The sequence below is a fragment of the Haliaeetus albicilla genome, chromosome 9 (genome assembly GCF_947461875.1).
Source record: "Haliaeetus albicilla chromosome 9, bHalAlb1.1, whole genome shotgun sequence".
NCBI lineage: Eukaryota > Metazoa > Chordata > Aves > Accipitriformes > Accipitridae > Haliaeetus > Haliaeetus albicilla.
In genome coordinates, this window is record NC_091491.1 from 23,650,694 (window position 1) to 23,678,390 (window position 27,697).

Consider the following 27,697-nt stretch of genomic DNA (forward strand, 5'->3'; position numbering starts at 1 on the left):
CCTTTCCAGTAAACTTAATTGTAACTTAAGGATTTACTGTTTTGCCCAGTGAATTCAGAGCTTATATGAAATTTTTGTTTGGAAAAGGATTGCACAGACTTTAATTGGAAGAGGGTTTTTTTTGTGTTAAACTTTTTCTTTCAATCTCCTTCATGGTGAGCTACTACTCTGCTAATCCGTAATCATGGTGTGTGTGTGAGATGTAATTTCAATATAAAACTCTCTTGTTTCAAGTGACTGACTTTTTATAGTCTTTTAAGTTCAGGCCTGTCTTGTCAGTTGCTGCTTTGTACTTAGGCATTTAAAAATGCATTTTTGCCTGAAGAAGCAAGTCAAGGTACCATTAACAGGATATGTGTATATGTGTGGAAATGTGTTAAAGGTCTGCACTTCTGTATTAGAAGTTGCTAACTACATGCTATAAAGACAACTTTTAATTAAGATTAGTTTTCCTGCAGAAGAAGAATCTTTTCATATGATAAAGGATTCCTTAAATACTGTTAGTTTTAATTCTGATACAGGAATATAATGTTTAAAGTAGAATTTGGTTAGTATCATAATACATGGCAAAGTTTAGTTCTGTTAAAATCTTTATATAAACTTTAATTGTTAGTGAAACTTCCTCCCAGCTATGGAGTTGATTTTTCAGTATGAAGGAAATGCTGGGAGAAATGGGTACATATAATCTTTCTTGATGCATGTTTTACTGCCTCTTTGCCCTGTAAAGAAACAGAAGATTCGCGTTGTACAAAGTGGGCTTCTGAGCACAAATGAGAATTTTGGCTGCCTGTGATCTGTGCTCTGTTTTTTTTAAACATAATTAGTAATATAAGGCTTAAGAACTTAGGAGTTTTAGCCTTTTCCATTATGCAAGCAAAGTGTTCTAAATATTGTAAAGCTGAAGAATGTTCGTGTTGACCTACTTAAATTACTTGTTTCTAAGTATTTAGATTTAGAAATTACCTAAGTTAGGTAATTTTGTCTAAGCTTGACACAACAGTTCATTATGGTTGTTTGGCATGCTTGCCCTCATGTTACTTTGTTCTAAGTTGTGGCACTATCACATAAGTCTACTTTCAATTTTTTTTTCCATTAACGAATTCAGTGTTTCTTAATACCTTATAACATGTTTTAGCAAGTGAGGAAAATTTCACAAGATACCTTGTTGTTTCTAAATGTCAGAGTTCTTTTCCTTTGATTTTTGTCTTTCATACCATGCATCTTTTTATTGCCTGGTTCCCTTTAGTAAAGGCAACTTGTCGAGGTTTATTTGGTGCAGCTTTTCGAAAAGGTGCATGACAGTTTTAATTCTTAGATACAATGCGTGTAATTTCTATACTTTACAGGAGTTGCAAAACTTGTTAATTATTTTTTCCCTTTCAGAAATTGAACACAGTGTTGGGAATGATCGATGCATTTTTCTGAGGTCATCTGCAAGTCAGGGCAGATCTGAATGTAGATCACGGGTCTGTGTACTGAGTTGCATTACTTATTAGAAGATGGCTGTCTCCAAATTGCAATAGGCTAGATTAGCCTAATTAATGATTCATGGGTCAAATGGGTCAAATAATATTTTACCTTTTTGAGATACATGTTTCTGATCCTTAGGAGAACTAAGTGTGCTCACACTTCTAGCTAAAATTATTTAAAGCTAGATATTAAACTTCTTTAAGATCAGATACTACGTTAATTTATTCTGAGAACAATGATACCTGAGATAATCTGTAATTTCTTGACTTTTTATGATATGATATTGTTCAAAAGATTATTTATTCTGTGTAGTTGCCAAAGTAGCAGAAATTGATGGATGTTAATAAAATACAAATACTTGCTTCTGCTCACTTTGTTGCATTTTATTATATTTCAGATGTAGTTAGTTTTTCTGTTTCCTTCTGTAGTGTCCTTTAATACATGGATTGGAAAGCATACCTAATACTAATTTCATAAAATATGTATTTAAGGCTGGATAAAATAATGTTGAAATTACTTCAGAGATTAAGATGTAATTAATTGGAAAAATTAATTAATTTAAGCAGAGCTTAAATTTTATGATGCCCAAAAGATTAACTTTATTCTGCTGGTTGATTATTTTATGTCAACTTAGTTATAGGTGTTATGGTCATGTGCTTGCTTTTATATATGTTGGTATGTGGGTTTTTCTTTGTGTGTGTTCTTTTGTCTTTTTTTTTGGGGGGGGGGGGTGTTCGTGGGGGTTGTTTCTTTGTTTTGTTCTGTTTTGAAAAGGGTTTGTAACCAAGAACAAAATTAATGGAAACGTAATAAATAAGTCATAGTGGGGAAAAGTAAACACTATTTTGGTAGGGGAAACTGGTGCATCTAAAGCCTGTAAGACTTACATGAAACAGTAAGCACATGGGCAGGCACTTGGGAATTCAGAATGTTACTCACTGTAGCTGATGCTGGAACTTACTGTGAAGTTGCAGGAAAGTTCTTGCCATGCCAAGTCATTGAGCAGTAAAAGAGTACCTTATGATGTTGAAAAACATAGGGTGCTATGTAAATAAAATTTTAGGGTGGGGTTTTTCAGAAGTGTTCAGCTGTAATCCATGTTTTCATGTGGAAAAAGGCCAAAAATGGACATTTCAAATAAGCTCTTTTGTATTATTTTTAATATACTTTCTACAAGAAAATGTATTTAATTTGTGATCACTGGTTTCCAAATTGTAGTCAAGGTTCTTCAAGCCTTTTAAGCTGTGTTTAGGAAAACCTTGAAAGGTAACTGAGGTCAGGTCTTTTAATGACTCTACATAGGCCTGCAGCTTTTTTGAGAACATTTTATAACACCTTCACACTAAAAAATTTGAATATGGTTGTCCTAAAATCCAGGTTAAAGAAATGTTCACTGTGCGGTAAGTATTTAGTCTCTATACTTTGGACTTCCAAGTATTAATACAGTACTGATATTTAATAATATTTTCCAATGTATTAAATAGATAACAAATGTTTTTAATAACTTGCAGTTTAAGTACGTTTAAAAGTTGGTGCACTAGAGGGCAGTATTTTTCTATTTAAGGTAGTATTTCCAAGTAAACGTGCAGAGCTGCTGTCTTTTCTGATACATAAAACCGAACACTGTATCTGTTTAATCAATTCTCAATAGTCTTGACTTCTTGGGCCCTTCTCTTGCAAACTCTTGGATGGTTACTTTCTTTCCATGTGTAAGTAGTTATCAGCAGAAATAAGTTCGGAAGGTTGTAAAGTTAAATGTGTGAACATTTAAAAGATTATGGCACTTTAATGTCAGTCTTAACAGCTGTTTACAGCAGAAACTGTACCTTGGAAAATATTAGCGAAAGTTACTGAGGGAAGGGCCAAGAAGGGAGATGGGTTTGGAGACACACTTAAATATAAGGAAGGATGAGAGAAACCATAACCTGCTTTGTGTCCTGCAAAAGAAGCATATAGGGAAATGCAGAAGAAAGGGACATACAGATGGGGCAGTATATTAATATGTTGTAGGAATACAGAAGAAACACTGGGCATGGGAATTTAAATATATTGAAGACAGTAGGAAAAGTAAAACTCAAAACAGCTGCATTGAAAAAGGTCTTCTCATCTGTTTTCACACGTCAGTGTTCTTCAGAAATATAAATATATTTCTAGATATAGAAAAATAACTATAACTAACAGTGTTATACTTCCTTTCTGTGGATTTTCTAACCTTTTAACAAAGGGAGGACCAATAAGGCCTTCTTTCACTACTTTATATCAAAGGTGTTTAAGCGATGAGGATAAATTATTTAAGAGAATTTAAAAAAGGGAAAAAAAGCAGAATCACAAGTGTTATTCAGAAAGATCCATTTTTGACCCTTTAATGATTTATTATTCCAACTTTAGTGAGTTGCATAGTGAATGGTGGAAATTACCAAAACCTGTTCATTTATGGGTTGGCAAACTTACCAGAAGCAGTAACAAGAATCTGCTTGTATTTCTTGGCCTAATTGTTTGAGAGCAGTTTCGTTGAGGCCATGCTGCAGGTAGAGTATAATGGTGGAAAGGGTGTTGCCAGATTCACTCTCATAAATTGTTTTCAACTGATGAGCTTGTTGCGTATTTCCAAGTCTGCCAAAAATACTCAGTTTGGGGGAAAAATGTCCCAAATTGGAATTAAAATTCCAAATTACTGAAATTTGGATGGACAGGAAGAGGTGCAATGTTCCCTTTGGAAGCAGTAAAAGTTTTCCACACCAGAAATATCTTGGTGTGTTGAAACCGAAAGGAACTCCCAGGTCTTTCTCCTTGGGGGGCTGTAGCTGTGAGCGCTGGTAGTGGTGTGAGCCCTCTGCCTTGTGGTGCTGCAGATGTGGTCGGGCAGCAATTCTGCTGTGATTCTCTCACCAGTTACAGCAGAGAAATTCAATGGGATCTTTCTTCTCCAGTAAGGTTTTTGGCTCTGAAACAGCCTGTTTGCCAATGAAGCTGAGTTTCTGTGAATAAAATGGGAAAACCTGAGCAGTTATTTGTGTGAGAAATGTTTATTTTCTGGTGAAATTGCTAACTATTGCTATTGTTGGCAAGTATTGTTTTTTGTTTTTTTAAATGGTATTTTCTCATGAAACATTTATGAAATTTCCAAGCAGCTGCACATATACCTGTCCTGAGTTAAGAAAGGTTTGTCCTGCTAAACAAGTAGGTTAATGAGCAATGTGCAGCAAGGCTGTAGTGCGTATAACTCAGTTACCCAACAGTAAGCTGCAGTAGTTTGTAGAAGTGTTTTGATAAAAGAAATCTATTGGATTTTATTTTTCTATTAGAGGTTGAGAGAGATTTTAAAATTTATTTTATTAAAGTAGTGGATGTGGAAATACAGGCTCGTTAGACATGTAGTTACATGCCAAAAAGTTGTTAGATTTTACAGTCCACAAGTTCGAAATTTAGTTAAAGTTAATAAATGAAATGCGGAAAACAGAATAGGGGAGGAAGAGGTTTGCTTTTCTAGCTTTTTTCTTTTTTAGTGTTTGCTTACATTTATTACTAATGCTATGTAGTCGAAGAAAATGTCTGAAATACTTGACTAATAAAAATTGTATGTTTCAAAATTGTCAAGGTGCTTGTATAACTAGAAGGGTAAGATATAATAATTTAGAGTCTGGATTTTCAGTGTAAAACATCTTTATACTACATCTGTATATGAAAATATCTAGGATATCCTCAAAGAAATATCCTATTACTCAGTGAGAAAACAGTACTGCAAATGTGCACGTAGAAATCTATGATAGATAGTGACCTGTAAATTCAAATCCAATTTTACTGTGCATCAGCTTTCCCGTATAAAAGAAAAGTGAGATTGCTTAATGTTTTCCACGTGACGTTTCAGTACTAAGATTTGCCAGTAATTTCCAGTCTAGTCTTCTGTCCCACCTTTGTTTAACAGTAAAAAAGGGACAAAAAGATTACTCTTCTTTCCCCCTGACATTTGTTTCGGAACAAACAAAGGGAAAGGGATTTCACAATTTTTGATGGAGGAGCCATTGATATACTGCTTTCTGGACTCCTTTTTCTATTTTTTTGGTTTTGTTTCTTTTAAATAAGAATGAACACCTAAATATCATATTTGTGTAGGAGACTTGTAGCCCAAATATCCAAGAAGGCAAATATAGAGAATATATTGTACTAGCTAGTGCTTGTCACCCTTCACTTAAAATAATACAAACCTTTGTAAAAACTAAAGGCATACGGGTCCGATAACCACAGCCTTTCAGAGGGCTTCTGAAGCTATGAAATATGGTGGGAATGCTTTCCTAATGTGAAAATAGAAACTGAAGTGATAACATGCATGGAGATATTGCAGTATTTGTGTTGGAACTTCCACAGTCCCTGTAGTTTTTGGCAAGAGTATTACTCATTATCTTGAGTAAACCGCTGTTACAATTCAAGTAAATATTCCTTCAAACATCTGGAGTTTCTTCATGTGGATGAAGATGTAGTAGGATGTGTTAAGGATTTTCGTTTTCTAAATTGAGTTTATTATTCTTATTAGGTCATCCTTGGCAAGTACACCTGGCTTTCATATGAAGATGTATACATTAAAGCTGTTAATTTTGGAAATGGCTTAGCAGTATTGGGTCAGCAACCAAAGACTAACATTGCTATCTTTTGTGAGACTAGAGCTGAGTGGATGATTGCAGCACAGGCCTGCTTTATGTGCAACTACCAGCGTAAGTATGCATCTTTCCTAAAATTTTTATGTCTTTGGATCTTGCAACACAATCTGAAAATAAACCTTTTTCTTACTTCATTTTAAATACTAAGAAAACTTTATATAGAGTTTATATAGAACATCTAAAATGACAAGTAAAAAATACTGCATAATGTAGAGACTGCACTTTGTAGTGTTTTGCTTTATTGAATAGAGAAAGCTGTATCTGTTTGCAGATGGGGTATGGTTTCAGTAAGTATAGCTTGCTCAGTGAATTTGTGAGAGGTTTATTTTCTTTTAATCTCAAATCAGTACAGATTCCCAAGTTTCTAAAAACAAACAAAAATCACATATGTGAATTCATTGACTCAGTTTCAGGAGCTGACGTCAAACCTTCATCTGTGCCTATAAGTTTTGTTTTAACAGGATATTTTGTCAGTTCTTCAATTTTGATTTTGGTTAGAGTTTATTGTATTGTTATCTCTAAAAAGTGAAAAAAGAGAATAAGTCCTGACCTAATTTTGGGGAGCTCTTTCAAATTAAAAACTTGCTTAGTAAACTGTAAGTCATTCCTTAACTCAAGCCTTAGGCTAGGCTGATAAAGTTTTTATATTTTTATATTTTTCTTTCTTCTCTCTGCCTCTTGACTTTCTTATAGTCTATTGCATGTCATTTAATACATCCTAATTTAACCCAAGTGCTAATTTGAGGTTGTGCTCAAGGACAAGCTTGTTGAGTCCTAGTTATTACTTCAGAAACCTTAAGACTGTGTTTAGTTTTGGTGAGCTATTTGAAGTCAGTCTCATTCATAGTATCTGTTTTAATCCTGCACTAACTGGATCCTTAACTCGGTCAGTGGACTGAGACTAGGTTCTCCGACCTGGATGATACTCCTCATTTTCTCACGGAGTGACCATAAGAGAAGTGGTTTTCGGGCTCTTCTGTCTGGTGACAGTCCCATTCTGTAACTTCTAGTTACTTATCCTTTAGTCTTCTGCTATTTTATTGTGGAGATCACAAAGTGTGCTGGGGCAGAGCTGAGTCTGCTCAAGGAGGAGAAGGTGCTTTCTTGGCAGGATGTGTACACTGGGCAGTTGCAGGCTGTGTTGGAGGTGCCTTTGAGGAGTGGCAGAACAGGACAGACTGGCTGGAGGTGTCCTTGCACAGCTTCACTTCACAGCACAGGGCAGAGACAGATGCAAAGCCAGGTCTGCTCCCCTTGCACTCGAGTCATGTAGAGGGCAGCAACTGTGTTCAAGGTACATCTCTGCCACGGTGGAAAATCTCCTGTATAGCCTAACCTAGTCTGAGCCTAGGCACAAGGATATGTGCTGGAGCTCTATGCCTGTTTTTTTTGCTGAGAAACCTGTTGAGTGCTGAGCTCAACTTGGTATAGGAATTGTTTTCAAATGTCTGTTTCATCATCACTCCTTAGTATGTCATTCACCTAACTGTAAGCCCAGCCTGGCTGGGTTCTGTGATGTTCTCAGGGGGACATTTCTCATTTTCCCACAGGGCACTCTGGAAGCTGCTGTTCCTCACAGGGTTTGGCCTCTTCTCTCCCATGCCACATTTACCCTTCTTTGATAAGAGATGGGCTGTAAAAGCCAGATGTGCAGAAATTCCTGATTTACTACCTACCTACACTAAAGATGTATATCAATTAGGCTTTTTTTTCAGATTCTGGAAGTAAGCCTAACAAAATTGTATCTTAAATGGTCTCTCTCTGCTCAAAGCGTGAGTCTGTTTCAGTTTGAGAAGCCATACATTCATGAGTATGTAGCAGTTTTCATTTAAGTAAGCCTTTACTGCGGGTCTGTGTGGTTATTTTGTGTATACCCTTACACTGTATTGTTCTCTCAGTTTTAAGGGTGGAGTTGGTTACATGATGTACTGCCCTAGCCCATACCATTTCAAAATCAGCCTGCTTGCCTTGTGTGATAACTGGCTTTGCAGATGAGGAGAGAGTGCATGTTGTATACTGTGACTTCAGCAAAGCCTTTGACATTCTCCTGTAGGACCTGTACAGCCAAACTATTCAAATAAAGACTGGATAAGTAGATGATAAGGTGGATGGGAAAATTCATTGGGCCATTGGCTGAAAGGATTGTGGTCAGTAGGATGAAGTTAGTTGCCAGCCCTTGGGGATTGAGTCCAATACTGTTTAATGTCTTTATTGAAGGCCTGGATGATAGGACAGAGTGCAAACACAGGAGGTCTCAGCCTGGAGCAAGCTGGGGGCAGCAGCCAGTACACTGAAGGGCAGGGCTGATGTACGGAGGGGCCCGTCAGCTGGAAAAGTGGGCTGTCTGGAACCTCGTGGAGTTCAATGAAGGCAGTTACAAGTTGCTCTGTGTGTGTGCTGGAATACCGCATGCACTCGTATAGGCTGGGGGACAACTGGATAGAGAACAGCTTTGCAGAAAATGACCTGGGGGGTCCTCATGGACAATGAGTATGCTATGCTGCCTTCCAGTGAAGACCAGCAGCATCCTGGATGGTAGTAGCATGAGTGTAGCAGGTAGGTCCAGGGAAGTGAACCTTCTCTTCCTCCTGGACACTGGTGAGTCCACATCTAGAGTACTGTGTCCAGTTTGGGGCTTCCCAGTAGGAAAAAAAGACATTGACATGCTGGAGTGAGTCCAGTGGAGGGCTGCCAAGATGCTGATGAAGGCGTTGGAGAACGTGACATACGAGGAGAGGCTGGTAGAGCAGGGTCTGCTCAGCATTAAGACGAGTGAGTTGAGATCTTGTTGCTGTCTAAAACTATCTATTGGGAGCATACAGAGAAGATGAAGCCAGACTCTGCTCAAAGGTGTGTTTTGATAAGACTGGAGGCAACAGGCACAAGTTGAAACACAGGAAAATTTTTGATTAGATACTAGGACAAACTTCTTCATTGTGAGGGTGGTTAAATACCAGAACAGGAGCCTACAATGGTGAAATCTCCATCCTTGAAGATACTTAAAACTGGACTGGCTGTGGCCCTGAGCACTCTGCTGTAATGAACTGGTTTGTGCAGGTGATCTTCCCAGGTGCCTTCCAGCCTAAATTCAGTGATTATTTTTTTTTTGGTCCTTTCTTCAGTGACTGCTGCTGACTTGCCTACCAGAGCAGACATCTGCACAGGCTGTTCTCGGATGAGATGCCTCTTGCTTTTAAACTATATGTCTCATAATACACTGTGTCAGTTCTCTTATCACTTCTGGGATCTGTTAGATTCCTAGTGACTATCCTGAGAATAAAATGCAAAGGCTTGTATCAATTGCTTTTTCTTTGGAAGTGAAGTACACTTACAAATCCTAGGAAGATTTTGTCATTTGAGGAAAGAAAATATCTGAGATAGTGGATGGATGTTGTGTGCAGAATGGTATGCATGTGGTTTTGATTTTGTTGGATTAATGTTTTAAATTCCCTTATTGAGACATGCTTCAGCACACTGTCTGACGTGGTATTTAGCATCTAAGCTGTATGTCATCTTACGTGAACTTGGCTGATTTGTGTGTTGGCAGATAATGATATTATCATGCAGTATTCACGGTCAGTTTGCTGAATGAATTATACAATTCAGATGATGTTGAAGTAGTGTGGCAAGACATTGCTAAATTACTTATATTAGCATTTTTCAGTTTACAAGTTTCACAACAGCTAACTGCTGTGGTAGTGTTGTGACATTCTTTCCGAATGTGAAATGTATTAAAATCTGATGGTATGTGCCCAGAACTGATAATCAGGAGAGCAGGTTCGTCTGCTTCATATGTAATGTTAGAGAGAATGCCTTTTGTACCACAGAATTAAAATGGGGAAAGTGATTTTTATTATGGACTATTTGCACAAACAAGTGGTTTTATGATTAGAAATACTTGCTCGATTGTAAATTTTACATTGTTTGAAGTTATTTAAGTCTTGTATTTGCAGGAGGTAGAGTGGGATTGCTAGTTTAAAAATGGAAAAAAAAGTACTAACATGAAAACAGATTTTCTTCCAAAATATCTCCTTTTTATCTCTGTGAAGAGCTCTTCACCAGTGTGGGCAGATAAAACATCTGAGTGTATAAGCAAATAATGAAATAAATAGGGAAGGTTATGTTTCATTTTTCAATCATGCCTTTCTGAAGCTTGAGCAGCAGTGGTTTTGTCAGAATTGATTTGGCTGAAGCCTTTAAAGGTATATTTTGCTTTTTATGTTTGATGTATGCTGGATGCCGATAACATTTTACTTACATTGAAATAAATGGCAAAAGTTCTGTTTGTTTCTTTAGGGCAAGGCTTTGTTCTTTTATATTAGCTGGCAGATTTAGTGGTGTTGAGATTTTTCTTTTTGTCAGACTTCTAGAGCAGTATTCCTAGCAGAAGTTCAGATACCAAAGACTTGCTTGTACAATTGCATGTGTAAAGATGAACACAAAAGATAATCCCTTCTCTGTATGTTGTCAAGAGAACAAGGAGAGAAGAAGAATTACCTAAACTTTCAGATTTGCATGAAACAGTTTTAGGTGTCAATGTGGAGAAGTGAGAATTTCACAGATCAGAGTCATTGCGCAGGTTTTTTTTTCTCCATGACATCAGTACACCGTAATATAAATGGTGTATCTCTCTTTCTCTTTGTCATATAGCTGTAAGTTGTCCTTGACGTACTTATTTGTAGATGAGTAATTAACTACATAAATGGTTATTTCAGAGATTATACTTTTCTTTCCGGGCGGTGTGTCGTGTTGGTTGTGCTTGTTGGCTTGGGGAAACTGAATTTCTGCTAGATGTTTATATAACAGGGGTCACAGCAGTAAGTAGAGAGAGCTCGTGGGAACTAGTAGAGGGACTCTTCTGGACTTTGCTCCCACCAAATTAAAGAAAACACAGTGCATGTGCATTTGCCCTGCAACAGTTCTGAACTATGATGGACTGTTTTAAGAAGGAAAAAATAAGTAAAGGTCAACTATTTACTTTTCTGTGTAAGAAAACGGCTTTTGAGTTCTTCCTTAGTATGCTGCACTGGGTTAGTAACTCCCTGGACTTCAAATGTTAGAATACAACAGAGTTTGATTTTTTTATTTATTTTTTTTTCTGCAGTGAACGTAGTATAGCTACAGTTCTAACATACAATGGCGTATCTTGTTTTAATGATTATGTTGTTTAAATATTCAGCTAAATCCAGACTAAAATACAAAAGAAATTCAGATACCTAACATGACAAAACTTCCAGCACTGATCTTGTAATTATTAATGGTTCTGTTGATTGACCTTGCAACTTTTTTGAGATGTTCCTGTTCAGCATTCTGCTTGGAAAATAGGAAATTAGTATTTTTTTGAGAGCAACACTTCTCTTCCTTTTTGAGTTGCTTTTTTCTTCCCCGGTCTCTTCTTGTCTTTTCTCATTCAGTTCTCTTAAAAATGGCAGGAAATTAAATATGATTTTAAAATTGTTAATATGAAATAATTGCGGTTTAACACTTATCACTAATGAGGTGTCCTTAAATCCAGGAAACAGTGTTTCTAATAGTCAATTTCCTAAATATTTTCTTTCCTTGCTATTCTGTATTCTCATGATGTCAGTTCAATGTCTAATGATTGTGAAGATTAAGCCTTTATTATGTTGTTTTAAATAGATGGGAGAATGTGATAGTCACAGATTTATTACTGAGTGTGAGAATTAATCTGCTGATGACAGGTGTTACAATGTTATAATGTCTTATTAGCAGTCAGTTGTAAAAGGCTAGTAAGAGAGCACGTGAATTCTGAAAATAGAAGTTGGGTAAATGAAAGCTGTTTCTTTCTTGTGTACAAGAGGACTGTTAAACAGTGTATTAAACTGAGAACAAATGCCTACTTTTAAAATGGTAAAAGCCATGAAGATATGAGAGTATATCTAGAAGAGAATTACATAGAGTAATGTGGTTTTGGTACCTCTAGTTAGACCCTGAAAAATAGTAAACAGTCACATAGACGGTGGTTGTTCTTTATTCCTTCTGGGAGTAACTGAAAATTATGCTGTATTTAAATCCATACAGTATGTATTTTCTAAACCACAAAACTATACCGCTTTATATTAGTTGACAAATATTTTTACTGTGTTGCCTAACTTAGAATAGGTTAATCTCAGCCCTTTATTGTAAGCTATACTTGAAAGTGTAACATAGAGATTCACCATTTTTTTTCCTATTTTCTGTTTCAGTTGTTACTCTGTATGCTACTCTGGGAGGCCCAGCAATAGTACATGGGCTAAATGAAACGGAGGTGACCACCATCATTACTAGTAAAGAATTGATGCAAACAAAATTGAAGGTCAGAAAACTGTTCTTTGTCTATCTCTTTGCATTGTTTCTGTTCATTATTGTTAAAAGGCCTAGTTTGATTGTACAGAACAATGATTTATTGCCTTTCTAAAGGACAGACGCTTCTTCTAGAAATAGGATTTATGTATCTGTCTTCACGTACAAAAAACCCTGTTAGTTAGCCTTCAGTGGGATTTAAGCTTCTCAATGACTCTGGAGAACAGGTTGAGTAATTTGCCCTATTGAAGAGCTGCAGTGCTGCCGACAACAACACCTTTACAAGAAACTGCTATGGCTTCTGGGTGGATTTAGTACCTGTAAATTTAAGAGTTGAAGCAAATGGGAAGAACAGAAAAATGTATAAACTGTATGTGAATAGCTAAATGTGATCATCCTCCTGATTTATTGTTGGATGTTTTCCCAGCAGAGAATGGCTCTTAAATCTCAAGATGGGTGCTTGAAGAGTTACAGCTGTTTTCCAGTGCAGGAGAAAGCTTATTAAACATTAGAACAGTCAAAAAACTTTTTTGATGTACTGACCCAGGTTGAATACACAAGTGGAACAACTAATCTGCATGAGTTTCATCATCATGTGTTTTTGGGAAACTAGACCTTTCAATAAGGGAATTGTTTTAATGGAAGACTGCGCTATTGCTGAATTTTGAATGAGAATTTTCCAAACCTTTTTTTTTTTTCTAAGTTACTAGAATGACAGTATGTATACAATGCACATTTATTTTAGCTTGCAGTAAGAGGATGAATTTCTTCTGTTAGAGATAATCATCTCTTCCACTAGAACACTGATAAATGTTTTCAATCAAAATGTGAGTTCTAAATGGTTAAGTAGTGCCCGACTAATAATTTTCTGTGGCATAGTAATCTTATTTTAAGTGGCATAGTAATCAAGGAGCAACATAAGAATTATTGTGAGCTCAGTGTCACCAGTTTCTCTGTGTTCTATGAGAGTGGAAAGTCAATTATATCTACTGATTGTTGCAGTCTTATTTGTGGGCTTTTCTTTTCTTGAAATAAGACCTAGATCAGTAAATGGTTGAAAAAGTATTTGGACTTGTAAGTGGAAAATTCAATCAGTCCTGCAAATCTAAATGTGGAAAGTTTCAAGCTTTGCAGCTGTTTGAGCTAGACAAGTTTATCCTCTGATATTTTAAATCTTCAGGTATTTTATGTCAATGCTTTTTTTAATGTATACAGTAAATAGTTTTTATTCTTTTTTTCTTGTCGGCACAAACCTCATGTTTGATTTCTGAACACGTGTTCATTTCCACAGGAAATCGTTTCTCAAGTTCCACTTCTGCGACATATTATTACAGTTGATGGCAAACCAACAACGTGGTCAGAGTTTCCCAAGGGTGTCATTGTTCACACTATGGCTTCTGTGCAAGCTATGGGGGCCAAGGCAGATACTGGTAGGTTCTCTCTTCTTTCTTTTGGATCATCTAATTTGTTGTCCTACTTTGACCCTGTTAAGTAAACTTGGGGAAATTGCAGATCTCAAAAAAAAATAATTATCCAGTGATTAACCTTTTATCATCTGCTTCTTCTTTAAATAAAATCTGTGGGGTTTTTGGTTTGGTTGTGGTTGGATTTTGGGGTGTGGGTTATTGTTTGTTTTGTTTTTCAACAGAGTAAAAAGCTTTTAATAAAAACTGTCTTTTCCACAAACAAATGTCACATGCTGAAGAATAATTTTAGGATAAGTGTTTAGGCCAAGATAGAGAAACTTAGAAAGCATTCTTATGATGAGACACATTAAAAACAGGTTATTCAGAGCATGCAGGGAGAATTGTCATGTGTTTTACAGCAAAAGAGATCAGTAATTTGCTACCATTAAGTTTTGTTAAATTCACAAATAGCAAAATGTAAAATAGCCATTTAAATCTGATTGATACTTTCAGAAATGCAATAAAAGTGATGAAGTTCTATCTACTATGTAAATTTCTTGAAGTCTGTTTCCAATCTATGTAACATTTTTAGAATTAGAACTCAGAACTTCAGAAGGTGTTTTAATTTTAACCATTACCAGAACATTTTTATTCTTGGCTCTGAAGAGCTGCTAAACCTAGTATCTTAAGATTTAATTATATTCAGTAGTTGCTTTTTTCTGTTCTTATTCTTTGTGTTTTCAGAATCTTTTAACCACTGAAGGCACATGAATGTTGGATTGAATTTTGTTTTAGGAGTGGGGGGGTGGTTAATGCATCTGCTGTTGATGTTCAGGGGAATGGCAGGTTTGCTCCCAACATCATGACCTCTCAGTTTCTTTAAAAGATGGTTTTCCCTTTTTGATGTACCAGTTTTACGTACTATTAAAACTGCTTCAGACAACACCGACAGAAGAAATTATGGCTATAATTCATTAGCTCCTTGAGGTTTGTTACTATGTGCTATGTAAAAAGGTGTCTAATCCTTCTTTCTTCAGTCTTTTAAATATCACGTACTATACACTATAATAAGGGAACATTATCTTTGTTAAGTTAACCATTCATAAATTGTGGAATACTACAATGAATTGTTTATGGTCAAGCATGTTCAATTAATGTTATATTAAGTACACGAGCTGCTGCTTATGGTTTTTTCCTCTGTGGTGTTCATTGTGCAGGATGGACAGGATTCAGTGAGTGGGAAATTATTAAATATGCTTTCACTCTTCTCATTCAGTGTGTATGTTGTCCTGCATGTATTGTGCATTATGCAGTTTTTCCTCTGAATAAACACAATTGTTTTTGTATTTTCTTGCTCTCGGTGCAAGTATTTAAAAACCACTTTAATGCGATTAAAGCTGTTGAACTTCCTTTAAATATTTCTAGAAATTGGACCTCATGTTGGCTCAGCAGTGCCTTGCTGCAGGTGTTGCAAATGAGGCAGTGTGTTGTTTCCCCTGGCCAGGGAGTGCATGAGAAAGTAGCTTTGCAAATGAGGGTTGAGCCTGCGGCAGCCTGGGACCAGTGCAGCATACCTTCCTAAGGATTTGAAGCTCAGTGGTATTTTGGAGAAGGCAAAGTTCTGCCAATTTTTCTCTCCTCTGCAGGAATATGGGAAACATAATAGGAAAAGTGTTGTCGTGGTAAACTAGGACAATCACTCAAAGTATTGCTCAGCTAATACAAAGAAGTTTCTACTCTTTGTGAAGGCACTTAAGCTTGACCACAGTCTTTTTAACCAAAAGCAAAATGTAATAGCAATAGTCATGTAGTGTTACATTGGAATGACTGCTGAAATGTGTCAGTGTATCAGATCTCCCAGTCTGATAGGCCCTCCGTGCATTATATGTTCTCTTTTTTCAAAACAAATTACAGGAAACAAACAGCAGGCCAGGCCTGTGCCCTCGGATATCGCGGTGATCATGTACACAAGTGGATCCACAGGAGTTCCCAAAGGAGTTATGATCTCCCATTGCAACATAATTGCTGGGATAACTGGAATGGCTGAGAGGATTCCAAATCTGGGGTACGTACCAACAGTTACTTACTAGCAAATAAAAAAAGTCATGTAGCTGCATGTAATTTTAGATGAATTAGTGTGTAAAATATTAACTGTTTCATATTGCTTTGTCTGTGACACATCATACTATGCACTGATGTCTGAGCATCTTCCAGTACTACATTAAATGACATGACTACTTCATGTGCTGTTTGTTCTCTCGTCTTCTGTATGTGGGCAAGACCGGGACACAAAAGCCTGTGAGGCCGCCTTGTACTAGAGTGGTTGAAAGCTTCCCTAAGCAGTACTTCCTTTTGGTTAGTGTTAAATTCTGTGGTTTCTTTCTGTTTGGTGCAGTTTTTAATCTTGTCCACAGAGTTGCCTTTGCAACCATAACACACAGTTAATTGTCTTGGGATGAGTAAACATCACACTTTGTTCATGCCTTAAACCTACAGTATGTAGAATGCAACTTTTGAAACAAACCCTGTATTATTTGAAATATGTTCTCAAGCTCAAAGGCGTTTTTCCACTCTGTCTAGTTCTGCAGTAAGCTCTGTGTAAATTTAGCTTAATGACTCATCTGAGAACTCTATAGTACAACATAAACCATTCTTTTAAAAAATTCTTTACAGGGAGAAAGACATCTATATTGGCTATTTGCCTCTTGCCCATGTTCTGGAGCTGAGTGCTGAACTTGTGTGTCTGTCTCATGGATGCCGCATTGGTTATTCTTCGCCTCAGACATTAGCTGACCAGGTATGTTGTAGATGTAAGCCCTTGTGGTTAAAAAAATAAAAATTAAAAAAACCCAAACAACTCATATCAGATCTTTGTAATACTTCTTTAAAAATATTACAACAAATCTTCTTTTCTACAATTCATGAAACAGGGGGTTAGTGGTTATGACTGGTACTCTGGAATAGTTTTAATTGTTAAAATATAATTTAAATGAAAATGATTGTTTGAAAGATGTGCTATGTCATTTTGTTTCTCATGTTAAAAATCTTGAATGTGTCTGCTAGTAAACTTTTTCTTCACTTTAGTCCTCTAAAATAAAGAAAGGAAGCAAAGGTGATGTTACTACACTTAAGCCAACCCTAATGGCAGCTGTCCCAGTAAGTAACTGAAGGATAAATAATTTTAAAAATTATTTTTAAAATGTAATTCAGAATTCAAATTTTTAACAACAAAATTAATTCAATGATAATTTAAATAAAAAAGCTAGAACCTTTGAGGTTAAGGTAGCTTAAAATAGTATTTTTGGTATTTATTTGTGCGTTGGGGGTAAACATTCATCATATGAGTGTCAACATTTTTCAAAGTTTAAATATCTATGGGTATTAGATTGATAAACAATAGATGACTAATTAAAATGGCATAGTAAATGAATGGAATAAAGATAGTTGGCAGCAGGTAGTTTGGGATTAACTAGTACTCCTGCTCAGAAGTTTGCTTTCCTTGTTTCTGTGAACATCTTGCTATCTCTTAGCAATGGAAGAGAAAGCAGCCTGGGAGTGGGTTGTCATCAGAAACACACTAGAATGTCTAGATCATATTTCCTTTTTGTTGCACTGAATTTAGGATTTCTGTTTCTTTGAGTTAAAGTTAATCTTTCTACATAACTAGGAAATTATGGATCGGATCTACAAAAATGTCATGAATAAAGTGAATGAGATGACTAGTTTCCAGCGGAATCTGTTTATTTTGGCCTACAACTACAAAATGGAACAGATTTCCAAAGGTTACACTACCCCGCTCTGCGATAGGTAATTTTAATTTTATTTTTAATGGCACCAAAAAAATGCTTATCAAAGTCTTACCACATGAGCAGTATCTGGTTTTTTTTTTGTGCTTTTCTTTGTTTTAATGCTGACAATTTGAACATGAACAAGTCTGTAATTAAGTGTAAATTGAAACAACAATTCAGTAGTTTGTGTGATGGTTTTAAATATTTACTGGTATAATTAAAGTGAGTGTTATATAACTCGAAACTGATTGGACATTTATATTCATTGCATTATTTTCATCAGGACTTTAATAATGGATTTATACAATTCTTGGGTAAGATGGAAAGTCTGTTCCTATAGATAACTGTAGACTTCACATTTTCACAGAAGTGAATCACGGAATATCTCAAGTTGGAAGGAACCCATAAGGATCATTGAGTCCAGCTCCCAACTTTAGTGAGACTAAAGGATAAGATAATTGCAAAATTTATACAGCTTATTTAAATTATTTTTGAAGGGAAAATTGCAGAACTTTACTGTCTTACTAAATCTACCTTCTCAAAACATTTAACCCATTTTCAAATTCGAATGTGGCAACAAGCTTAGAAATTTGTGCCTGTGTTTTTTTAAAACTTAAATGTGCTGCTTCGAAGTTTTCCTTGAATGCCATAAAAGTTTATTTGAAGATGGTGGAAACTTTCAGTTCAGATACAACATTAGGTACTCTCTTGTTTTGTTTTTACACAACAAATACATACTCTTATCTTTGCATTTTAGCCTTATTTTCCGGAAAGTACGAATGCTGCTAGGTGGAAAAATTCGCATCCTGCTTTGTGGAGGAGCTCCACTCTCTGCAGCAACTCAGCGGTTTATGAACATTTGTTTCTGTTGCCCTGTAGGACAGGGGTATGGACTAACTGAATCAGCTGGAGCTGGAACAATCACGGAAGGTTGGTGTCGGTGCATCCCACTGAGTGCTGTGATCTGTGCTGAGCGCTGTGTGTGTATCGCCTGTGACAGTATATTTATTTGGTGTATGCTACCAAACATAACTGGTGAATCCTGGGAATTACTTGTAATCATAAATGTATAAAACAGTAGGAGTACTAATTTTGACACATTGTGCTAAAGCTGGTGACCTACATATAAAATGAATGTTCTCATTTGTGTTGGAGAAATCTGTAATAGTGTGAATGGGATCTTGGCATTATTGCACTTACTGGTTGAACGGAATAAATTATTTCTAATTTTGGTGAGTATTTTGAGATGTTAGGAAAATAAAAAATGGAATGCAAAAGCCTGCACCAGAGTTTAATTTCATATAATAGAACTTAATGGTTTCAGTTGCCTTTTAGTCCTGACATTTCACTCACATTCAGTGGTGGCAGAAACAGTCAGAGCTGCTATTTTTTGGCAACGGTGTGATCTACCTGGGAATCATATGAGTAGTATCTAAGGTTCATTGCTAGATTATGCTGGATTGTAGAACATGTATTATGTTCTTTGGTGATCCACAAACTGCTGTGGTGTGCTTTTTATTCTAAGAGGTCTTTGGAAATGGCTTCTTCGGTAGCTTGGAAAAAAAAACAACTGTAATACAAATGATCTAGTCTCCAGTGATGCTCTTTTGGAAAGGTGTCCAGATGCAGGAGTGTTTGGGACTGAGACTTTAGGAAAGTGAATCAAAATACAGAATCCCTGAATTGTTACAAAATATTGCTGCTTATTTCAGAGTCCAGCAAACGCTATTAATAGTTCTTGTGCCACTTGTGAAGCGTGATCCGCGTGGACAAGTTATTATCAAAGCTGTGTTGATAAGACTGGAGGTACCTGTAAATACAGCCATCTATTGTCTTTGCAGGATAAGGATTTTATCTGCATTACCTTGTTAGATCCATTGATTTTCTTGAAAGTTCTGTTCTGTGAATTAAAGTTCAGAAATAAATAGCAGTTAATTTTCACTAAATAAGATGCATGACAACAAAGATTTTTCTAATCAGTTTTGGTAAATTTTTCTTCTGAAAAATGGTCTTTTTTAAATTCTAGTTTGGGACTACACTACAGGGAGAGTGGGAGCACCTTTGGTCTGTTGTGAAATCAAGTTGTTGAACTGGGAAGAAGGTGAGAATTTCTGTATGTGATTAAATTATAGTGTAAGAACTTTTATGTAGCTATTTTTCTATTGGGCTTTGCTCAGTAGTAGTAATTAGAAGACTATTTCTTGGCTTTTTAAATATTAAATGCCACTTTTACCTATAAAAGTTTGATCTTGGGAGAGAAAAAAGTAAAATAAATTCCTCAGTGCTTTTTAAACTTACAAATATCTAGACAGAAGCTATCAATGCGAGTGGCATTTTGACTAAGTTGTATCATGACTCTCTTTGGCTATACTATTTCTTTTATTCCAGTCACTGTAATTGTATATGCATATTGTGTAAATGTATACAGCATTGTACATCCTTCTGATTTAGATCAGTATTCTTGCAATACGGGGTGCAGGTCTTGTATGTTGTGTCTTAAAGGTGCTGGATTCAGGAGACATCAGCTGAAGTGTATGCATGGCACCTTCTCTTGCCGTTAAGAAATTATTTTAAAATAGTCTTCATAATATTATTACTATTATTAATAAAATCATTAAAAATCGGCATATGGAACAGAAGCTTAATGGGTGCTATATAAAATAGATTTAATGAAGTTTAAAATCTATTTAGGTGATTTCCTTTCACTGTAGGCTTTTATGTATTGTAGAGTAGAAATACATAATACTTAAGGGTGTTTTGGGATAATGTGAGACCTTATAGTTTTTTTCTTTCCTAAAGTATGAGGCAAAACTTATCTTTCTTATGATTCGAGCCTGTATGAAACTGATAGAGCATGTTAGTGCTGGCAGAAAGATTGCATAGAGATGGCATTTGCCCTCTGCCTGTGTGTGTATTTCACTGTTTGCAAACACATATTAAATAGCTGTTTATATGCTGAAAACAATTGGAACCACCTCTTCTTTTACTGAACTGTTCAGGCAAGTGGTAACTTTGGCTAAGGACTTACTAATGTGTTTAGTTTTGTATTTAAATAGTAAAAATAATAGGATTTTTTGCTTTGGAATATATTTTTATTCTTTTTAACATAATAAAAACTGTACTTTTAGGTGGATATTACAACACTGATAAACCATATCCTAGAGGTGAGGTTCTTATTGGAGGGCAAAATGTGACTGTGGGCTACTACAAAAATGAAGTACGCACCAAAAAAGATTTCACTGTCGATGAGAATGGGCAGAGGTGGCTCCATACTGGAGACATTGGAGAGTTTCATCAAGATGGATGTCTAAAAATTATTGGTGAGTTAATAAATTCAGGTGAACATATATATACATTTTTCAGGGCTGCTAAATACTGTAATTAATGCCCCCAAAATCTCCATATCTCAGCATGCAGTCTAAAGCCCTACCATGTATCCCAGTGAAATTCTGATATGTTAATGTAAACTTGATTTTGTTTTAAAAGCTGATTTTTAAAAAAAATTGCTTCCTTTTAAAACAGTCTTAACATTGACTCCACTCTGTTAGTGAGACTGGGTAGTAATTAGAGAGTTAAATACAGGCTAATTGGGCTAGATTAGCTGCCTTAGGTTTTATACTTTTCTAAGTGTGGAACTTGATTCAGTGAAAGGGCTCTTTTGGTAATATGTGCTCAGGAATTAAATAAGCCTTTTCTTAATCTTGCCATTTTTTATAATAAGTTCCTCTATCATAAAGGAACTAGAGGAAAAATATACTAAGGTAAAGGTGTTACATGTAAGCCTGTGATAGGGTCATCATTCTTTGACACCTGTAGGCACAAGAATAGGTGCCCTATAAACTACCAGGTGTCTGTCTTGAAATCAGTGGGTTATTCAGGGTGCTCTTTAATCCTGAAAACTAAGGTTATTTGGTTTATTATATGAGAAAGATCTTAGGTCCCATTGCAGCTGCCTTGTACTGGTCAAAACTACCTTGCCTGGTTGCACAAAGCAGCATGAAGGTGTATAGCAAAGGAGAGGTACTCCTGGCTGCCATCAGAGCTAGGTGGGTAAGGTCCTGTTAGTTACTTTTGCCTTCTTTGGGCTACGTACAATAAGCTCAAGTAATTTGGGCTTAATTTTTGGTTCCTATTGTTGTGTTTCAAATAACAGATGGACAGTTGCTCTTTAAATATGGATTTAGCTTCGGAATAAATAACAAAATGTCACCAAATGCTGCATTTCCTGCCTTAAGCGTCTGGACCAGACAGTGCAAAAATGTGTGCTTCTAGCCAAACACTGGCTTTTGCATAATCCTAGTTGTCTTTCATTCTCATGCCAGTGGAGTCATATATGAGATGCTGTTCTAAAGGCAGAACATGCATGGGATTGAAACATGTTCAATGTTTCAATTGTAACTTGCCTCATGTTTAAGTGAGGCACAGATTGATAAAATGCGAAGTCTGGAAACCTGATATTAAATGTTTCTGGTACATTCACCAAATGTGAGTCAGCTTACCTTTTGGCATTTATACATACATTTCAGAAAAGTATAAAATCAGTGTCTAAAGTTTTGTGTTCTGTAATTAACGTTTAATTCCTTTTTTCCTCAATAGATCGTAAAAAAGATCTTGTAAAACTCCAGGCAGGAGAATATGTTTCTCTTGGCAAAGTAGAAGCAGCTCTAAAGAATCTTCCACTGGTAGATAATATTTGTGTGTATGCAAGCAGGTAAGAGGCAGCTGATACTTTGTTATTGCTGTATTCTTTGTCCTACTGAATCCATAAGCAAAATTTTCCGCCACTTAATGTGTGGAATTTTTTAAACTAGTTGAAAAAGGAATTTGCTTATAATACAATGGAATACCTTTCTCTATCAAAACTAAACCACCTGAAATCTATGTTCTTATTTTTCCTTTCCCTTTTTTCATCATTCTTTGGAAAATGCCAAGAATGAGTCTCTTTCATTCCCTTTTCCCCAATCTGAAAAGCAGCTAAGCTCTGACTGCATTCATAATAGACATCACTCAAGCACTTTAGCGATTATTACCTATAGAAGCCCTAGGACACCTTGTTCCTTGCTGTATTAAGCTGTGATCTGTTCTTCAGATGGAGTACTGTTGTACTTCAGAGCGAGGCGGGGGAAAAAAACACCAACAGAAGCAGACCCAGAAGCTGTCTTGCACATTAAAAATACTTTTCTTTAACCCCTGCAATATACCAGCAGAAGCCTTGAAGCTTGAGAGAAAACACTCTGTAAATACTATGCAAACACACAATTAATAAATTATAATCAAATGTCCTTTCTGTTTGCTTTCTACATGTACTACTGAATTAGGCATATAAGGGCTCAAACATGTCTTAAGTTTCTATTTCTAGAATTTCCTACCTGTGCATAATATAGACTTACATGTATAAATATACTTCAGGTGGTCTTTGTTTCCTGTCATCATTTTGATGTTTGGAAAGTCATTTTAGAGCTTCTGAGTGATCAGAAATACTCTGATTTCCAGTATGGCCACAAAAGCCCCTCTTGATAGCTTTGATTGAAAGAGGCCAGGACAAGCATACCAGAGAATTGCTCAGTGGTAATAAATAGAAAATTAACTTTTGGTTTGTTCACCTGGTTCTCTGTGGTGTATTTTGTGTTAACTAATGGTAGTCATCCTGTAACTTCAATTTTGACAGTTTTGGTTCAATAGGCTAACGCACCTTGGGCATGCCACTGCTGAGAAAACTTCATTATATTAAGCTTTATTTATGGTTTTGACCTGTTGGGTGAGTCTCATGTTTGATTGCTTTGACTGCCTGAGGTTACGTGCGTGTTGTGAGCACTGTCTGCAGTCTGTGGAGAAAGAGGTTCCTACAGATGGTGATTGCTGCTGTTCTAGGATTGAAGTTCACTATTGGAATTGTACTGTCAAATTTTGTTTTAGTTTTGCCAGGTCAACATAACAATGGAGGCTAAAATGCGCTTGCCAGACAAGCAGTTGACTCTGATAGTCTGTGTCTTGTCTAGTACTTAAAAATAGGAAAACCTATGAGCAATTTTTAAAGGTAATTTACAAGTAGAGTCCAAGTACATTCCAGATTGGTTTTTCTGCTGCTGCTGTTATTTCTTCTGAATACTTTCATGTGTGTAATTTGGCATAAGTAGCCGTGTAATACAGATTCTCTGAATGGTTGTCCATATGCACATTTCATTGTGGGTATATACTCACACTCAGCAGTGTAAGCTCAGAGACTTTTCGTTAGCAGTGCCTGTGACCTCTCTTATATCCTGTCTCTTCTTATACTTTGCCTGGGTGACCTCGTATGCAAGAGTCCTTCATTTGTAGCTGTTCTATCTCCGACATGCCAAAGGACAAGGAGGGCAGTCTTCTACAAATCTGTGATTTGACCTGAGATCTTGGGGTGCAAAGCTCCTCTGAACATGGTAGTAGGGAATCAAAAGTGTTCGCACGATATCGCTGCTTCAAAAGCTGTATTAATTGACCACTTCAGACAAAATAGTGATATAAGGAGTAAAATGTTTGCTGAAAGGAATTGTGATTAGAGATCCTTCAGAGGAGACTCCTGCTGCTTTATCAGCACTTCACCCATCCAAGATGTGTTCAGTGGGCCTCAAGCATCACATCAGGAAAATGAGTAGTTCAGTTACCTGAGGAATGAGCAAACATGGCAAAAACCCCAAGGGAGCTCTTAGCAGGAAGCTCAAGGAGAGCTAAGAACCAGACTTTACAGAAGAGAAATTGTGACATTGATATGTAGTGCCACTGTGTATGTCTATTACCATAGGTCCAAGTGCAGTACTTGGGTAGGACCTCAAGCACAGCAAGGGAATGAGGATGCCTAGTGTAGGAGAGATGTTTTGGCAAAATCTCTTAGCGTGGAGGAGATGACTATGGCAGTCCTGAGGACCAAATTCTGAAAATTTCTTCCTTCATGCTGCTGTTATGACCTCCAAGACTGAAGATGCTAGCAAATTCAAAAGATCTGCAGAAGAAACAGTAGTGGAGAGGGAAGTAGCTGCTCCAGAGAGATGATGTAGTCTTCAGGGTACTTCTCACAGCAAAGTGCTTTAGCATTTGTACTGCAACAAGCAAAGATTTAACTTAGCTACACATTCCAGGAGCTGTGAGCTCCAAGGTGCTCTTTCCAGGAAAAAGCATAGTTGGATGAACCCGTTTGTCCAGAGGAAGTATGCTTCTACTCAAGAGGCTGAATTTTAGATGAACCAAAAGTCTGAGGCTTACCCAGCCAACTGATTACTTCTATATGCTGTTTAACCCTGGAGACACTGGTGGTATTGCTGGACATGACCTTAAGCATGTCAAAAGACTACAGGAACCAGGGATGAAAGTGCCAGAGTCCTTTGTCCTGGATGCCTTCATACATAATACATATACATTACAGAATAGACCCTAGACGAAGTTACAAAGGTTCAGTACAGAGTATAGCACGAGTGTGTGTGGGTGGGAAATCAGAGAGAGGCAAAGACAGGTGAGATGCAAGCAGTAAGTGATACTGAGGCTAATCTGAAGTCTTTCTGTAAGTACAGTCTTAGTAAGAGGAAAATGAGAACAGTTTTGAGTCAGCCAACAGGCAAAGCTTGTCAACAGATGATGCCAGGGAAGCCTGTGTTTGTAATGGACTTTTGTGCAATCTTCACAGCTGCTGTAAGATGCCCATTATAATTCGTACCGGTAACAAAGGAGAAAATTGCAATGTACAGTAACCAAAAAGGTATTTAGAGTTAGTATTTTAAAATTATCTTGGAGACCTTAAAGGATAAGCTAAAGTAATCTCCATACTGGGGTTGAGATTCTGTATTTTACATTAATGATCTATCTGGTGAAAGAGAGTTTTGAGAAGTTTTAATAAATCTGTAGATGGTTAAGGTGGGTCAGGACCAAAAATACAGTGGAGGACAGGATTAGAATTCAGAGCAAGCTTGACTAGATGGACATTTGCTTGAAAACAGCAGCCGGTTTGAAGAGGGGGAAATATAAGTTATACTTGCACCTAAATAAACTGCAAAAGTGCAGGATGAGGACCACTAGCTGATAGCAGTTCTATAGGAGCTGACATGAGTCAACAAGTGCAAGTTGTTGCACCTTCTTCAAGTGTTAGAAGAAGGTAAATAATCTGGCATAATCAGATGTACAGCCTACAAGATGCACAATGATCTTTTTGCTCTACCAAGCATTAAAGGGCCTGAGTTTCACATGCAACACTTCAGAAAAGGTGGACCTCCAGGAGAAAAATGGGAATGTCTGGGCAGAGATCTGTTATGCATGACTTAGGAGGAAAGGGCATTGCCTAAATTCCTAAAGAAACTTAAGAAAGGAAGGATGGCTAGAAAGGTGAGAAGGAGAAAAAAAAAAAGTAACAGTCTGTGAGTGAATAAATGGCTTCTGTGGAAAGGAGAGGAACATCTGACTATTGGCTGCATGAAAATAAAACACCCCTGTAAACTGCAGAGAGGGAGAGTCAGGAATAGCCATCAGGAACAGCTTACCAATGCTAAGAATAATGAAGCATGGACATTAGTGTTTGCCTGATGTTTAAGAATGGGTTAGACAAACATCTGTTACATGTAGCTGACTGTGCTTCAAGGCAGGTGAATGAATTAGATTATCTTCTGAGATCGCTTTCAGCTCTCTGATTCTGTCATCTGCTTTGTTAAAATGTGGAGAGTTGCTATGTGAGGTTCTGTTCACGTTTCCACTAAACTTTACACCATCTGAAAAGTCTTGAATACCTGTTTCAGGGCAAGTTGTGCTTCAGTATTTTCCAAAGACTTTAAGATCACAGCTTCATATGTTCTAGGCATATCAGGAGCAGACAAAGATTGCCAACGGTAGAGTGAGTGTATGGACAATCACTTGAAAGAGAAAGAGAAGTCACTTCCCTTACAGAAGCAGGCGTTCTTTGAGATGTGTTGTGCATATGCTCATTCCACAACCTGCTCTCCAACCCCTCTTCACTGCAGTCCTCTACTCCTCTACAGTAACTGGATTCTGCAGTTGAGAGGAAACTGAGGTAGGGAAGCCGCACACCAGTCTTCATACCGGGATGCAAAACATGAGGAGAGGCAGGGCGCATTTGACATCGTATGGGTACTGCTTCCCCAAAGCTTTGGGCATGAGACGCAGTGGAATATGCATATGGACAGCACACCTTGAAGCAATCCAGTTGCTGTAAGGTAAGTAGCTTCTCTTTCTACTTATTTTTAAGCAGGCAAAGGTAATTTGTGTACTGTTTCGGAGAGATTATCAGGTGAACAAAAGCCAACTGTTAGGAGCAATATCTCTGTATGAAGTACAAACCCCCCAACTTGAAATGTTATTTTTGAAGACTTGTTAACTTTACAAAATTCATACTAAAGTACATTATACTTCTCAGTTTCCATTCTTATGTCATTGGATTTGTTGTGCCAAATCAAAAGGAGCTCGCAGAACTAGCTCGAAAGAAAGGATTTAAAGGAACCTGGGAAGAGATCTGTAACAGTCCTGAGATGGAAAAAGAGGTACTGAAAGTGCTAGCTGAGGCTGCCATGGCAGGTGAGTAGCTGGGTAGATAGTATTAACCTTGTGGACTGTAATGTCTGTGAAACAGATAAGCATAGGCCCTATAAATATTTCCTTGAGTGTGTATATTTCCTAGAATGTGTATGAAGTAAAATTTTCATAGGAAAAAAACCCAACAGCAGAACATGAGTTGGGTCAGTCCTTTTGGTTCATGTAACTTTTTTTTTTACTATGGCAAATAGCTGAGGAAAGAATATAAAAGCAGAGCAAACTTAACAAGCTTAGTTCAGTTCCCTATATGTGTGTGTATATATATATATGTGTGTGTGTGTGTGTCTGGTGCTCTACAGAGAGATGTCCTGTAGTATCTTTTTGGCCTTAGCTGCTGGTTCAAATCAATGTGGATCATCTGTAGATCCATGATATATGTGTCGGGTATCATACAGTCTCACATGCTACATATGTGTGCATAGTTAAAATAAGCCCATGGTGACAGGGGCTCTCCTAGCTTCCAGTGACTTGCATCTGATGGATTTCCTAACCTGAAAGCAGTGTCTTTGTA

At 36.9% G+C, this 27,697-nt stretch overlaps 1 protein-coding gene across 6 annotated transcripts in view; it reads left to right on the forward strand.

Annotated features, from left to right (window-relative positions):
* The window catches only part of ACSL3 (acyl-CoA synthetase long chain family member 3), a 55,475-nt gene that overhangs the window by 21,700 nt on the left and 6,078 nt on the right, over positions 1-27,697 (forward strand). For 4 of the 6 annotated variants that reach the window (XM_069792104.1, XM_069792107.1, XM_069792105.1 and 1 more), the window contains 12 exons: positions 6,002-6,179; positions 12,332-12,441; positions 13,720-13,858; positions 15,749-15,899; positions 16,508-16,631; positions 16,919-16,990; positions 17,502-17,641; positions 18,380-18,552; positions 19,649-19,723; positions 20,751-20,942; positions 22,219-22,333; positions 27,011-27,168. In XM_069792104.1, the coding sequence (XP_069648205.1) occupies positions 6,002-6,179; positions 12,332-12,441; positions 13,720-13,858; positions 15,749-15,899; positions 16,508-16,631; positions 16,919-16,990; positions 17,502-17,641; positions 18,380-18,552; positions 19,649-19,723; positions 20,751-20,942; positions 22,219-22,333; positions 27,011-27,168 (1,627 nt within the window). Of the gene's footprint in view, positions 1-6,001; positions 6,180-12,331; positions 12,442-13,719; positions 13,859-15,748; positions 15,900-16,507; positions 16,632-16,918; positions 16,991-17,501; positions 17,642-18,379; positions 18,553-19,648; positions 19,724-20,750; positions 20,943-22,218; positions 22,334-26,615; positions 26,811-27,010; positions 27,169-27,697 lie in introns of all 6 variants that reach the window. The other 2 variants (XR_011326140.1, XM_069792108.1) reach the window with 2 other exon arrangements.